We start from the raw sequence: 16,484 nt of genomic DNA on the forward strand, positions 1-16,484 counted from the left end.
GTTAATGTTAGTATCAATTTAAACCACTCTGTGATGTGCAGCAAAATGCATAAGTGTCAGTAGTTAAAACACAAGTAATTGGCCCTTCATTTCTAGACACTGTTCTGTTTAAAGTCTTACATTTTTTGCTTAACAGTTTCTGAGAGAATGTAGTCAGAAAAATGGATGAAAGAATTTAAAAGGAGTCTACTAAGTCGGGGCAAAACTGTGGCAGTTTATTCCAGTATTATTTATTAATTTGGATTAACTATCTCTATTTGAAAGTCCTCTACTGGTTTGTTGGTTCGTTGGTTGGTTTTTGTTTCGTACCAAGCCCCCCCGCAGGTAATGATTTACTTCAGTTCTGTTACAACTTTAGTTTGGGAGTGGGGGAGTAGGAGCTTTAATCTTATTTAAAAGAAAAAAAAGGGGGGAGTATGGGCAAACCATTGCCTTTAGTTGATTCCTGAGTGCCTACTTTCTTATCAGAGAATATGTGCAAAACTTCGAGAACTGCCCTGAGATACAGAGAAGTGCAGAAATATTTATCCAATTTAATATGATTTCCCTTTGGGATTGGAGTTGCAGCCTAGGATTTACAAAAGAAAGAAAAGGGGGGAAAAAGCCCCCATCTGCTTTCACAAAACACGACTGGCTTGCAGTGTTTAACAGCAATCATTCTCCTGTCTGAAAACAAACAAATCTGTTGGAGCCAGCAGTACAATATGTCCTTTTATACTTGTTTTTCCCCCTTTCCAAAGTTGTTAATTATTTCAGCGTAAAGGGATGGCAGCTACAGATATAACTGGTCTCTCCTCGGTAGTTCATGTGCTGCTGTTACGGAGGCGGCCTCCTGGGGAAGATGAGGCTAAGTGTTGCCTTCTAGTCCTGTCCGGTCACTTTTGTATAATTTGTTAAACATTTCCAGTTGGATTGAGAATCATCACATTTGCTTTCAGCTCAGTATGTGCACAGCCCCCAGTGAACATTTGGAAAAGATAATTCCGAGACACCAGAGTGGTGATTACTCGCAAGCCCCATCCTGAGCCCGCGCAGTGTGTTAACTCCTCTTGCCGCTTTAAGCACACCCCAGGTACTCTGTATATTCTCCTTCTGGGATCGTGAATGTTCTCCTAAGTGCCACTGATTTTTCTGAGACTTCACAGAACTTAGAACTGAGCAGTCTCAACTTCTGAATGGTTCTCATTGTTCATTCATAGCACTCCGCTGTACTGTGTCCTGCAGGCATTTATTGATAAATACTGGTTTAAATTGAAGACCCTGCCTAGAACTCTCTCTTTCACACAGAGCAATGAGAAACTCTAATTTACAGTGACAATACCCAGGAATGATTAGCAATGCTTAGCACCTATTCAAGTGGGAGCTATGTCATCAGTGGGAATAGCAAGGGCTTAGTGTCGTTTTGGACTGACTTTGGAAGGCAATCTCTTTGAAATAATAGCACTTAATTCTGGTGGAAGTGGGGACAATCTCACACCAAATATAAGCTGTGTGTCAGATGCAGGTAATTGTGTGTGAAAGTTTCTTTTAGACTAAAACTACACATCTTCAGATTTATTTATTGGCTGTTGTCTTTGTGGTCAGGGAGTTGCTAGGCAGATGGCCATTAGTGGACCAGCAAAGTAACTTTAGACCAAGCAACTCTGAGAAAGGACCTAAAGCTCCTTGCAGACTGAAACACCAAATCTGGGTGATGTAATAGGCCTGGTTGATTTTTTTATTATTATTATTATTTTTGTTGTTGTTGTATTTCGGTTGGTTTTTTGTGGTTTTTTTTTTTTCAGTGAAATAGTAACCAGGAGTAGAAAGGCTACTTGTCTGCTTACCTCATAATTTGGATTGCACTTAATATATTGGAGTTTACTTGCATATCTGATGTGCTTTACTAAGTTGAGGCCGTAAAGGAGGAGTGATATTTTTGTGCTGTGATTTGGTCTAAATGTATGTGCCTCTTCATGTTGGCCAAGAGGTTTTAAAAGTCACTGGCAGCTGAAGCAGGAATTGTGTTTGAAGCAGCTTATGAAGAGTCTTACTCTCAAAAGGTCAGGTCTCCTTCCTTCAGCAAATTGGACTAGTCATGTATGCTGGTGGCATTTGGAAGGTGTTTTACCCGCCTGGAATCTTAGCAACCATTTTTTGCTATTGCTCACTGGAAAGGTGCCTGGATGTATTCAGCAGCAGTTGCTGATGTCTGCTGCCTTTGTTGCTCTGCCTTTTGCTGGCACTGGTGTAGTTAACTGTGCTGTTGTGAAGCCTAGCCATGATGTTGCCATGCTGCTTTTATAAAGTGCGTCTCAAGATAGGGTTAAGCGATCAAACCCTAAATGGCAAAACCAAAGTATATTGTATATATTGTTACAGACCCTTCCTTGCATATGAGTGTATTTATATGCAGAGAAGCAGCAGAGGCCCATAAAACCTTTGTTGTGGATTTGTGTAAGCACTCAGTATAAAGAAATTAATTATATGTACCAAGGCTCCCCTCCTACCCCCTGCTCAAAATACACCAAATGCCTTTATATGGAATGTAGCTGCTGCTTCCTGTAAATGTTTATAAGATGTTATTAAAAACATATGTCCTCTCTTCCCACAGATCTTGTTTAGAAAGCTTGCTGCAAGCATGTTGTTTTAGCTTTGCTTGCAAGAAGCAGCATCTGTTGTACTAAAAATGGTAGTTTTGTACAAATGCTTTTGTTACTCTCTTTTGTAAAGCCAGATAGAAGTGGGATCTGTGTTCACATTGGCTCAGTCCCTTGACAGAGAGCTAGCAGCAGTTCTTTGTCCCAGCCTCTAGAGGTTTTCCTTATTGAGACTAAACTGCAACCCTTAATGTGATTAGCTATCTCTTTTTAACCCTTGGTGCTTAACTCTGGTGCCCAGAAAAATGAGACCTGTGATTTTATGTAGGCAGTATAAAGAAATAACCACCCAGAGCCCAGTGGGTACCTGCTGGCTGGTACCTGCGGCAGCCTGGCCTTTCTACTCTGTTATTTTGAGCGGGGCTTGCTTGCAGAGATGAACTGCCATAGTTTCACAGGCCATGTACATGCTTACTACTCCCAAACCTGCCTAGCCCATTTTGACATCAGTGTAAGTATATAGCTCTGAGGGAAGGTAAGCAGTCAGGGTCAGAAAAAAGTGTCTTAACAGTGTTTGCTGTAGAAACGACATCTAAGTTGGTTTTGTTTTTTTTTTTTAAATTAAAATAATTTGCAGCTATCTTCTATAGATATTAGTGTGGTAAATCATGGTACTGCTTATTGTGATCTTTTATTTCACCTTTCTTTGCTTGCTCTTCTGTTTTCTGAGTATGTTTTTCTCCTTTTCCCCCTGATGTCCCAAAAAAGCTGTTTGGATTTCAGAGTGGAAGATGAGATGTCTTTAAAGTTTTTCTGTGGTGACTTTTAATGAACTGATCAGGTGGCTGTTGAGTGATGCAAGAACTGCTGTTTTCCTTATATTTTGTACTATGTGCTGACTCCACAGCAACAGGATCAATTTTTTTGTTTGTTTGTTTTATTGCATTGTTGCACTTTATTCTGTTTCTTGCCATCAACTCCCACTAAAATACAGATGTTTTGGGTCTTTTTTTTTTCCTCAAGCATTTAAGCTTCATTTGATGCTCAGTAGCTGTCTTTTATAGTATAGAGTAGTGAAGTGAAGCACAGGGATGAAGGAGAATAACTTGCCAGGAACCAAGGAAATAAAAGCAGCCAATGCCTGTCTTCTTAAGTCCTCAAAGACAGTATTCAGCAGCCATATAATGCTGTAGCCTGATTCTGTTTAGTCATTTTACCTAGGCAAGGTATTTTCTGGTAAGAGAGAGCGTGAAATTCAGGGAGATAATTCTATCCGTGAAGATGGTCATCCCTATCATAAGGAAGTAAAGTCTGTCCCAAAGCCTATCCTCATCTTTAAGTCCTTTAAAGAAATTTAAATAAAACTTATAAATAAGGGACAACAGTTGAGAAGGACCAAGTGTCAGTTAGGAGACAGTAAAGCATTTTTGATGAACAGTTTTTATGGGAATGGGAAGCAAGTAACCAAGTAGGGGGAATGGAGAAGCAGAGTTAGGAGAGAGATTTGCTGGAACAGGAACCAGAAAAAAGGAGTGTGAGAAAGTGTGAGAAAGCATGCTCGAATTTAAGTAGTGTCTGGAGACAGAGATCTGGAGTTTGTCCACTGCTGGGAGCCAAGGACATTGCTGCAGCAGCCTGGTTTGCTTTACAGACTTGAGGAGATACTGTCTCTTCAACAAATGCTATAAATTGTGAATTCAGACCTCAAAAGAGGAGGAGATGACAAGGATTCAAGTTGAAGGTGGGATATTCTTTTGCTTGGTGAGAACAGGAAGATACACTGGAGCCCTGAAACCAATTTGAAGCTGCAGTTTTTTTAGTGCCCAGATGAAGCATTCTGGCTCCAGCTAAGATCCTACCCTTTTCTAAATCATTCCTTCTGGTTGGTCTTGCCCACCCATCCTAGTGAAATGCCTCTTGTGCTCTTAAACACGTATTCCAGCTAGAAGACCTGCCTCTAGCACAGCCTTACGTGCCCTTGCTTTTTCTGGGATTCTGCCAATGCAACTCCCTAATCTCCTATAGACAGATGGCCAGCAGCCAAGTTCAAAATGTGTTTTACTCTAAGTCCGTAAACACGTAGCCCTATTAAGTGTGTGCAAAAGCAAAAATTTACATGGGGTTCTTCAAGGTTTTATGCTTTATTCTCTGGGTAGTGTGTAATGCAGCGGAATTTGGGAGTGGCATCTATCAGATGCTTATGAATACTCAGCATATCTTCGCACAGAGGTTTGGCCTGGCTGTTCAGTCCACATGTCATCCCTTATGGTGGTTTACTGAGAATTGAATGGTCTGTAGCACAAGACCTTTCTTCGTCTCTTACTACTCTCTTTAGAAATACTTTAATGTTTTTGTTCAGGTTCACGATGAAATTTTGAAAAGACATTTAGGCACTTCAAGATGGAAAGCACATGAGTAGGTGTCAATTCCATGGACTAAACAACTCTGAAAATCTTTTTTTTAGGACTGGGTAGACAGAAGAGTATCTTATCAGGAATCACTGCTAATCAGCAGATGTCATTAAATGAGGCATATCTATGGGAGAAGAGAATGAAGTAGCCAAGCAGTATTGAGAGAGAATAAGAGGGAATAAGGAAGGGAGACATGAGTGAGTGACTTGCAAAACGGTAGAGAAGGAGAGTAACACTATGGAAGGTGGCCTGAGCAGAGTGAAGTTATGAAATAACTGGAAGACTACAGCAATAAAAAGTCAGCTCCCATTTCCCTCAGAAGTGACTGTAAAAGGGAAACAGAAAGATTACACCAGATACAAAGTACTTGGTTTCTGGAAAGGACAAAATCCTTTATTGTATAAAAATCAATTAGAAAAGTATTGAAGGCTTTACCACGTAAACATATTGACAGAGAATTAATTTGCCCATGGGTTAATAGGACCACCCCATTGCAAGTAAGCATTTAAGATCACGAGATGCATCTTTGATACAGCAGTGTAGTCTTCAAGCAGAATTACTATGTGAGTGTTTAATCTCTGTGTACACACTGTGGCAGTGTTCATCTCTGCCTCACAAGGGTGTCCCACAAGTGGCATACGTTCCTCTTTGTGTCCTGTTTGCACATTGGGATTATAGAGGTAGAGGTAGACTTGCTTATCATTGTGATGTGCTTATCATATGCAGATACCAAGGCGTTATCAGTAAAGTTAGTGTTTAGTGCTCCTGGCACATATCTATCTTTTATTGAAGGGGCTGAATTTGGAAGTCATAAATTCAGAAGAGCAAAGGGATGCCTTTAATACAACTTTGAGAAGTCATGCCTGTATTTTGTTTTGAGGTGCTAGTTTAAAAATCCATGTTTGAAATTGTTTTTACTAGCTATTCTTTCATTACCAAAAAATGCTTGTAGCCCTTGCAGTTGCTGGGGAAAAAAATTACCTCAGTGAATAATCTAAGTATTGCAAGAGATACCTACTAAGATGAAAGTCTATAAATATGGAATTTTCTTCTTCTCCTATCACAAATATGGTCCTTTTATTCATTGTCCCTTTGGGTCTTAATTAACGAATGTCAGGAGGCAACTGGTTTACCTGCTTAGTGTGGTTGTGAAATCATAAGTTATTCAACTCTGGGCAGCAAATGTAATAAAGTGAAGTTCCCCAATGACTTTGAAAGTGCTCGGTGCAATCAAATTGCTTGCAGATCCTCTAGGAAATTTTAAAAAATGAATGTTACAAAACCTATGATTAAAAATGATCCAGTCTTTTTTTTTTTTTCTTTTTAACCTACAGATATTGATGATGTCAAGAAGCACAAACCGGGTTACCTTGAGGCTACAGTTGACTGGTTCCGATTATATAAAGTCCCTGATGATAAACCAGAAAATCGTTTTGCTTTTAATGGAGAATTTAAAGACAAGGTAAAGATAATGCAAAATCAAAGATGCATCATTCTGTCATGTGGCCTCTATAATACCTCCTAGAATTTTTGGAATTGTGAAGGAAGAGGTTTAATGAAAAGAATTTTGATATGAGGGACTTCCGAATACAATTTATTAGGCTACGATTAAATGATATTTGCTGCTGTCCATTTTATTCAGGGAAAATGCATAGGTCATTAAAGGAAGTCTGCAAAAAATATTCAGTCCTAATGCTGACGAGACTTACACACATATCTGTGTTGTTTGTAGGTGTTTTTTAAGGCATTTTTCATTCTGTCAGAGTAATGAACAGATTGTCTTTTCAGGTGTTTTTTCAGTCCTGTTTGATAATATTTCTGACTTTCATTAAGGCTATGCAGACAATGGGTTGCAGATTTTTTCATATTAGGTATTTTCTCAAGATATACTTTTTCCTGGTAATTCTGTGTAAAATCATTTGAACTGTTTGGCTTGAAGGCTGAAAAAATATTTCCCCCTTTTTTTTTTTTTAGAAAATATGAATGGCTTTTTAAACTACCTACAGTTAAAATGGCTGGTGTTTGAAAGGGGAATGGACCCAGGAGTAGACCTTGTTGAAGAAAATACCTGGATTTTTCCAGAGGAAATTGGATGTGATTTCAGTAAAACTGCTTTGCAACTTTTATATTGCACACTCTGTAAATTATTCTTGGCAAAGAATCACAGGTTTCTAATGAATGATGTCCATGTGTCAGCTAGTTCACCTTGCAGGGTGCTATCTAAGTTATATAATGTCTTCTAACTAGCACAGGCAACTTTACATGTTTTGGCTGGTTAAAGAGATGCCCTGACTCCCTTCTGCACTAAAACTGTCTTTGAAATCAATCAAGTGTGGAGTTGTAAGGTTTGATAACCTGACCTCTCCTCTGTTCTCCCAGAACAGGTCTTAGAGATTTTCTGCGCTGTAAAGCAGAGTGTGGTGGCTCTGTAGCCACAGTTGAACGGCATATCCCCTGTCAGACCATTGGAGTTCAGCCTGGAGGCACTAAATGCCCTGAGATAGCTGGTTTGGAGCACTTGAATAATTCTCAAGCATTTCTAGAGACCCAGGATGTGACCAGGCGGCTGTGGCTGTGCTCCAGCAGCTCTGGTGAAGTTCACAATGTTCCAGTGGCACTTTTCCAAATCACTCCTTGTTAGGAAATGTGAATGTTCTGTTGGCAGCTTTTTTTGCAAGCCAGTCTAGCTATCATCATCTGCATACTGAGGGCTTATTTTACTTTATTTTTTTTTTTAAGCTTAGTCTTGTTTCAAACAAACAGAAACTGTTAAGCAGCTGACATGTTACGTTCTTGCAAATGCTTAAGTATATGATTGGGCAATTAATGAAGTAAATGCAAATTTTGTTACTGGAGGGGAAACCCTAATTCTGACTCTGACGCTCACATGTAGCAGCAGAGTCATAGCTCACACACTTTGTCCCATTTAGGACCTGGTACAGCTTTCTGCAGCAGTAGGGGTCTGCTTAGCATCTAGTGCTGATTTAATTTCTTTCATGCACCATTCATATTTTCTGGCTGAGGACTGAGGAAACTTCTGAATATGTAGCCAGTATATTTGAAAGACAGTGAAGTTTGTTTCTTTTCATAAAAAGGATGTTATATTCTCCAGAAATTTAATGAGGCCTCAAAGGATGCCCCTTATAATACCACATGAAATAGTATGTTTTAATAAACTAGTTCTGTGGCTTTTTTTCTGTTAACTAACAGTTTAATTCATAAAACTTTCCTTCATGTAAACTAGGATTTTGCTGCTGAAATTATTAAATCCACCCATGAACACTGGAAAGCTTTGCTTCATAAAAAAGCTGATGGAGGTACTATTAATTGGTAAGTATCCAGTCGTGTCTCTTGCTCTTTGTGTTGTGCTGGTACTGGTGCTATTCAACATGTTGCTGCTGTCCATGAACTGCTTAATTTTTTTTTTTGTTTGAGATAACAGGAATACTCATGGGTTTGATTGATAATTAATTGATAATAGAGCATGACTGATTAATTGCACCTTGTATGATGATGATTTACTGGTAAGTGGCATAGATTACTTTGGCTTTTGAGGAATGGCCCCAGAGTGTTTGTTCGGGATCATTTGGGGGGAATCTTGGTATCCTATACCAGTCCTCTTGTCACTGTTTATTCTATCCTTCACTGCTGCACTGCTCTGTTGCAAAATTCTTTGGCAGCTTAGCATTCCATATTTTTTAGTTGCTCTCTGGAGTGAGAGAACCAAACTATTGTTCTTTACTAGTCTTTGGCCTGGTCTGAATTAAAATGGACTTTATTAAACTCTGGACTGGTTTACATTGGCAGTTCTGGCACTAGAGGCCCTGAATAGTAGGGCTGGTGCTTTCCAAGGACTGTAGATTGTCATTGGCTAAACCAGAGGGCAAAGGCTGTGGGAAAAGCTGTTCTCAGGTAGTTATTGTTGTCTTCTGCTTTGGGGAAATGTGACTTTCTCTCTCTTTCTTGGAGCTGATTGTCCAGCAATTGCCCAACACCTTAGCAGTTGGACAGGTTGTTAATTTTACTTTTGCATGACAAGAATACTGTAGGATAATATTCAAATTTTGGTCTTTATCATTTAAGAGGCACTTTGAGCTTCATGTTGATAAAATTAAAAAAAAAAAAAATAAAATTGCAGTCTTACTTTGAGTAATTGAAGTTCTTGCAGTTTACTCTGTAGGACATTAAAAACTCATGACCAAACTCACTTTCTGTGTGAAAGGATACAGATTCATAGGGAAACATTTCTTCAAGGGATTTGGCCCCAGAGTTTGTCTGCTGTCTGGAAGTACTACAGGTATCTCCTGTTTTATGTAGGAGTAGAATTTTGGCCTGCTTTTCCTTCCTGTTAGATACTGCAGATAGGTTACTGAAGTAACCTGCTGTTACTTCTGTGACCTGCCACAGAATCTGTCCATCCTTCAAGGCATAAGTGATGGGGGATATTCTCATCATCTGTGCTGGCCATCTAGGTGTTCTTCAACTGCCTCAGGAAGTGCCAGCTTATCTCTGCTGACTTTTTGGGGGGATTTGGTTTCTTCACTGTGGTCCTCTGAACTGTACCCAAGTTAGCAGCCAGAAGCACTGAGTGTGAGTACTGCTTGCACTTATGTAGAACATAGAGCCTAAAACCTCCCTCAAACCCAAAGGAACAATGAATCCTTCCACACGCCTGTTCCTTTGAGCATTACTGGTTACTTTTGTTTTTAACTTCCTCATTTCACAGTTCTGAGCTCTCTATGTGAAGATGGCTTTTTTTTTCCATAGGTACTTAATTGTGTGTGGCTTTTTTTCCACTGATTGATAAAGCATGTTTTTAATTTAATTTTTCAGCACAAATGTTTTGGTGAGTGGCAGCCCATTTTGTTGCAGTGAGGAGGATGCCCGGTCAATTGTTCAGTCGGTAAGGGTATTTGCTCCCTCCACCCTCCTCTTTTTTTTTAATGATTAATAGGAAAAGAAGATTCAGAGCTCCAAAACTGAAATAAAGTAGCTAAACTGAAATGGTCCTTAAGCAAAAATTTAAGGCATAAAGTAAAAGCAGGAGCACAAAGGCTGTGGGGGAAGAGTAAGCTTTGTGATATAAAACTATCATTGCAGTGATCCAATTGTGCTTTCTGACAGGTTCATTACTGTTCTGGTGGGGTTTTTTTGGTTTTGTTTTTTTATTTTTTTTCATCCCTCTGCAGTTCTGTTTCTTCTGATCCTGAATAGCAAGATGGACTGCTATTTGTATCTAGTCTGCTGTCTTCTCTGTCTCCCTGTTGCCATGAGTTACAGCTCAGTGTTAGAAGTCATTGACTAGCTGACTATAGTCCCTAATCACTAAACGGACCCTTTGTTTGTCTACTGGTATAATTAAATGCAATGCTGTAAGAGAGTGGAATGCTTTTTTGAATGTTTCTTAAAGATTGCCTGTCATATTCTGAAAATTAACATAAAATTAAAACATGCAGGTTTCTTGTTCAGGCAAGAAGAATGTCCTGCAGGTCTGATGCTTTCATGTGCAAATGTTAGTGGAGGAGAATTTTTTCCATTTCAAAATATGCTAGTTTGGATGGCAGAAATTAAGCAAAGTTACCAGAAATTACATGGAGAAAAGTGCCCCCAAGTATTACTTTTTCTTTTTTAACATGTGCTGTGACTGAGCCTGTGCTCATGACCACATGAGTGCAGCAGGTATTTTGCACATGTGCATGGCTGCCAGGGCACCCAGTGTTTTGCCTCAATAGTCACAGTAATTATGCAAGTTCAGGTGTCAAAGGACACGCCATCCACTGTCTGTGCAGTTAACATTCCAACAGCATTTCTAGGAAGAATGTGTTGTGCTGGGTGCTGTTTTGTCACCAGCAAATAAGAGTGTCAGTTGTAAAGAAAAGTTGGTTTAAGTCATAAAGTAACAAACCAAACTTTTTCTTATAGAGGTCTCTTGCTTTCAGCATTTCTTTAAAAGTACCTTTATCATTGCATTTGTGAATGCTGCTTAATGGGACCGTAAGTTTTAAATGAAAGAAAAACACATTTTGGAATTCAGGTGTGTTTTTAGTCATGTCAGTCACAGCTGTAAGCAAATATTTACCTCCTCTGTACTTTCAAATTTGCAATAACTTTTAGTGAGTCTTCAAATGCAACCGAAACTTCAAGTCCCGACATATTTGAATGGTGACACACCTGCAAAGGAATATTTCCTTTTGAATTCTGTGCTCTTTGTATTTTGAAGCACATAGGGTAAATAATTATTAAATCATCAGTGTGCCTTACTTGGTCTCTTAATAACAAATCAAATTTTTTCTTGTTTTGAGGGGAGGGGAGGACGTTAATAAAACCAGTTCATAAAACAGGTACCTTGTATCAAACTTTAATGCTTTTTTTATTATGAAAGCTTGCCTTCTTATCAAATAGTATCATTTCCTGGCTTTTTTGTGCCTCACATTTTTTTCTTTAAGTGATAATGTTTTTGTGAAGTTGTCTCCACATACTCCATTGCATGATTCTGTTTCAGTTCAGTCTAAGTCTTTAATTATGTCTTTGATGGGTGCTGTCTCTTGGTACTTTCCAGACTGGGAAAATATGCAATACTCTATTAAATACTCTTCATGCTGCATGCAATTGCCAATCTATGATAACTAAAAATAACGCTAACTAAAAAAATTTAAATGACCTTGAAATAGGAATAGTGAACAGTTGAACTCTAAATATAAGCTGGGAGGTTGACTTGCACATTTTAAGCAGGTATCTTTTTGTCTGGTACACTATACTGCATGCTTTGGTTGTCAGACATTCATCTCTTTCACACTGAAGTGAAAGTACGTGAGTGTTGGCTGCAGAATTTTAATGGCTGTGGTGATTTTTAAATGAAAGCTGCCTGTGTCTGTCTGCAGGGGTGTTTGTGTTTTTTGTTGAGTTTTTTATATAAACTAAAAGCAGATACATTTCCTTCTAATTTATATTCGTCTATTAACTCCTGGATAAAAAGAAAATATGAAAGCTGAGGAAGAGATTTTGTATGCAAGTACAGTAAGAAACATATTTTAGCTACTGCAAAACTTCTGAGCTATTTGTTCAGTGAGAGCTGGTTCCCTATAATTCTGTTTCCAGGGTCAGACTCCAATTGTGGCACTTTTAGTGGGTGATAATTGCCTTAAATCAGATATATGTTCTCAAAAAAACCCCAAAACAAACAAAACCTGAAAGAAGACACCAAAACCCAAAAGGCAACACTCAGTATTGTTATGGAACTGTTTTCATGGCAAGCAGGAGAACTATAACTAAAAACCAAATGGAAAACATTCAGATCCTTATCAAATGTTTACCAAATTGTACACTAATCAGAATTTCATATAGATTTTGATTGGGTAATTCCCAAGTTAATACAGTTGATTTCAGAATTGTTTGACCTTTCAGTATTTTACTGATGGGGGTTAAAATGGCTTGTCTGCATTGGAGAATTTCCACTCCATTGAGTTAGTTCTCAGCATGTGTACTGTCATCTGTATTGGTGGCCAACCAGGAATGATTCCACAGCAGGTGAAGTTGCCACATTCAGTCAATTCCAAAGAGATGGAAGATAATCTGTGCATATAAACACGTTTACTGTTCACTTGAACCAGCCAAAAATGCACCAGACCCCTGCAACAACAAACCTAGTTGAATTTTAACACTACATGGTGAAAATTTCTAGTGTTCTCTAGCCTCTGAAAGTTGTTTCATCTCCTTCTCAGCTTCACTGTCAGTATATGTTGAAAACTAAATTCAGGGGGAATAGAGCTTTGTAGATGAACCTGTTAGTGCTAAGATATACTGTTTATTTGAGGCTTTTAAGTGTTGCCATCTGTAAAACTGACCAGGACCGCCAAACCTTTGTTTAACATTAATCCTAAGAACTGCTTGCTCTCTGAAGAAGCTGCTGAGGACTTTGCAAGTTGGAAAATCTCCAAGACAATCTATATATAGTTAGTAGAGCAGTGTTTCTCAGACATATCACATAATTCTTCCCTTATAATATTGGAAAGTGAGCTAGGAAAGCTTTGCTAGATGACGTCTCTTTTGATAAAATGCAGAACAGTGTTTTACAGGGGAAAATATTTGACTTTTCCTGATAATTTAAAAAAATCTCCAAACAAATTTGAATCTGTATGTTTACTAGTGTGTTCTGAATAATTCAGATCTAAGCAGGAAAGTCTTTCAATTGCCTTTCTCCCTACATGCTTTCTGTGAGGACATTTCCATTTGGGACTTACTAGAGGCAGAATTTTCTGTACATTTTTCAGTTGTGAAACAAAAGATTGGTGGGTTTTTTACTCTGGAGTTTGTTTTTTATTAGTTTATTTGGTTTTTAAATAGTGTTCCAGTTGAAAGTGTTGTGTAGTGAAGAGAATCCTGGTTCAGCGGGATGAGGTTTTGATCTGATTCTGGGGGAAAGGTGCCAAGTCCTTATCTCAAATCTTTTGAGCAATTAGAGCAATTGAGCACTTTTGAGAAGTGGCAGGCATCTGCTTATACATGGTGACCACTGGTTCTCCCTGCCTTATGAGGTAAAGCTTGAGTTTTACTGGAAAGAGAGGCGATAGTCTGGTGGTATGACCTGGAAGACCTGGGTTACATTTGTCTTACTGGTACATCCTTTCAGACCAGTCACATAATCCACCTGTGCAGGTGAAGTGACTTCCTGCCTGAAGTGGGAAGAAGAATCCTTCTTCTCCCTTTCCTCCTCGTAGGCTTCAGTCCACTCCTCAGTGTGTAGAGCCTTGTGCCTGCTCAGGGAATGTTACATCAGTGCAGCTCAGTCCAAGTGCTGCGCTGTCCTAAGGAAGGGCAGTGGAGGGTGGCTGAATCCTCATCACGAGGCAGGTTGCTTCCAGACAGTATTAAAACTGGCTTTAATTTTGTCCTTTACGTTACAGGACAAGACATGCTGTGTAATACTGCAATTGAATAATGGCATATCCAGCTTTGAAATGTCAGACATAAATTTTAAAAGAAATTGTCACTTTTCCGCAGAACTGAATCCTGCTCTTGCAAAGTGTGATTGTAAAAGAGTATCATCACATAAATTGTTTTCATATATGTAATGCAAATTGTGTGTGTGTATGTATATTCACATGCATATCTTACAGTGGAATATAATAAATGGAAAGGCATTTTTACCCTTTTGTATGTAAAAAACAAATCCTATTATCCTCAAAGATGATAGAGTAGGAAAATCCCCTTTATATTAGGTAAGGCGTTAATCTATCAGTAATTATTCGTGTGCTTGTTTTGTCATTTATAAGCAACAAAGAAATTTGTAGACTGGGGGTGAGAAATCTGTAAAGTGGAATATTGTCCTGTGGGAGCAAGAGAAAGTTCTGTTTTTGTTAATACCTCTTGCCTTGAGGAGTAAAATAACTTGGAGTTTGGGTGCTACCTGTAAAACCTTAACTAAATACTGATACCTTGGTTTGGTTTGTTTTATTTTTAGGCACCAGTGCATGTGAATGGAGGTTCTGTTTCCCCAGAAGGTACCTTTTTTCCCAGATGCCATACTGTTTCTCTAACTGCTTGCTTTAAAAATTGACATAACTGTTTTGCTGAAAAAAGGTGGTTTTGTGTATATGAAAATGATAATAGTTATATCCTGTCATATCATATCGCCTGTCCCCTGTTAAATAGAACATAACAGAAATTCATGGATGGTTTGCAGGAGATTCCTTTTGAGTGAAAGTGTAGTTCACATAAAAAGATGAGAAGACAAAAATTTTCTGTCATTGATTATGCTAGGCAAATGCATGACATTTATCCTTTTTAAAGCAGAGGAGATAGGTTGCTTTGCCTTAGTTTTTGTCATACCTCACAGTAGCAAACTAATCAAATGAACAACTCCTTTTCCCAAAATTGGCATAACCATTCCTACTTTTCAAGTGTAAGTTCTAAAGACAAAACTTTATCTTTTCACTGTTATGACTATTTTTCTTGTTAACAGAACATGTGTTTTTCTTTAGGAAATAAGAATGCATCCTACATTTTCATTTTTAACTACTTTAAAAAAAATTTTTCTACTGGCAGGAACTATAGAGAAGGCATACATTCTTTTTGAGATGGAGGGAATTATGAAAACAGTAACTCAAACTTAGTCATGAGCCGAGTTCCAGATTGTGTACAAAGTAACATCTGTGTAGTCCATGTCATGGAAAACAAGTTGCATTCCATTTGCTTTTATATAGCATGCCAATAAATAGCATTTATTTACCAAAGTATTACATCTCAGACCTCTGACAGACAACTGAACATAATCTGCCTGGTCTTTGATGTTTTCCAGAGATGGTCACAACAATGTTGTAACTTGTTGCAGGATTGTTTCAGCCAAACTAATTGTTAGAGTGAACAGATATTATTTTGAGGCCCTGCTTTGCACAAGCTGGGGATAGAGCTCACCCAGAGGGATTGTTATGGGAGAGGAGGTAGCTGAAAGTGGAGAATATTGCTTTTTCAAGTGTTTGTGTCCGGCTGGTTGTATAGAACTCATGTCACTCTTGATGTACTTTTTTTTGTTGTTGTTTTAGTTGATTTCTGGTACTTTTGTCCCAAGTGATCATCAAAGTCTTCTGGAGGTGCATCATCAAATCTTAAAGTCGTCCCTTTTTTTGAAGATGGGAAAGAGCACTAATTGTTGGATTCCTGTTGAAACAACTTTTCAACTTGTGTAAACCTTCTCTCTTGTAAATAAACACTGCCATTATAATAAATGTTTCCTTTCCATGTCTGTCTTTGTGCAGGGGGGAACAGAGGGAAGAGGAGGGCTTGCTTGTTTGTTTATTTCTGCGTCTCAGAACTCCAGAATTGCTTGTATCCACTCATGAAGTGTAGTATTGAATGAGATGGGAGATAAGTTGTCTTCAACCTTGTTCTCCAGATTTTGGAATAATCCAACCATCGAGTGCATAGAAGACTGTTAATTTATACCTTAGGACTTTTCTGGCCACCCTGACTTTAATCTGTTTCAAGTAGACAGTAATCTTTATGTAATAGGCTTAGGAGTTTACCATGTTCTTTGATAGGTGACTATTTCCTGAGTTGTATTCACTTTTGTGCCCAGTTGTCTCTGCATGCTTCGTAGAGTTATGAGCAGAGCATACTTGCTTTAAAAAAAAACAAACACAACATCATTCCAAAGATTAATTCAACTAGGAAGGGCTAATGCCATAACAATTGAAGTAAGGATGCACATGTGCTCTCTGTTCTGCATCCTGTTTTGATAAGTTGTGTGTTTCATCATACAGGAAGGATTTTCCTTATGGAAGGCTTCCATTTTTAGAATTGTGTATGCTTTTGACAGTTAGTTGTTCATTCAATGAGACAAGCTTAATAAAATGTACAGAACTAAGTTTTGTACTTTCATGGTAAAAATATCTGCCATTTTTTCCTACTGCAGGATTATATCTGGCTTGTCTGTACGACAGTGTTCATTAAAGACAAAAAAAGCCAGCTGTTAAATAGAAAGAGAGGAAATGATAAT

General features: G+C 38.4%; 1 protein-coding gene across 4 annotated transcripts in view; it reads left to right on the forward strand.

The window, feature by feature from the left end:
- The window catches only part of PPA2 (inorganic pyrophosphatase 2), a 35,037-nt gene extending 19,323 nt beyond the window's left edge, over nucleotides 1-15,714 (forward strand). Inside the window, exons 8-13 of one of the 4 annotated variants that reach the window (XR_005563595.1) lie at nucleotides 6,325-6,452; nucleotides 8,235-8,320; nucleotides 9,824-9,893; nucleotides 11,293-11,331; nucleotides 14,451-14,490; nucleotides 15,532-15,578. Coding sequence is in view for 3 of the 4 variants with exons in the window: in XM_039381501.1 (XP_039237435.1) it covers nucleotides 6,325-6,452; nucleotides 8,235-8,320; nucleotides 9,824-9,893; nucleotides 14,451-14,490; nucleotides 15,558-15,598 (365 nt within the window). In the remaining variant the exon portion in view is untranslated. Of the gene's footprint in view, nucleotides 1-6,324; nucleotides 6,453-8,234; nucleotides 8,321-9,823; nucleotides 9,894-11,292; nucleotides 11,332-14,450; nucleotides 14,491-15,531 lie in introns of all 4 variants that reach the window. The other 3 variants (XM_027717901.2, XM_039381501.1, XM_039381502.1) reach the window with 3 other exon arrangements.
- The last annotated feature ends 770 nt before the right edge of the window (nucleotides 15,715-16,484 follow it).

The sequence above is a fragment of the Pipra filicauda genome, unplaced genomic scaffold (genome assembly GCF_003945595.2).
Source record: "Pipra filicauda isolate LSUMZ 115617 unplaced genomic scaffold, ASM394559v2 scaffold228_size1260155_pilon, whole genome shotgun sequence".
Taxonomy (NCBI): Eukaryota; Metazoa; Chordata; class Aves; order Passeriformes; family Pipridae; genus Pipra; species Pipra filicauda.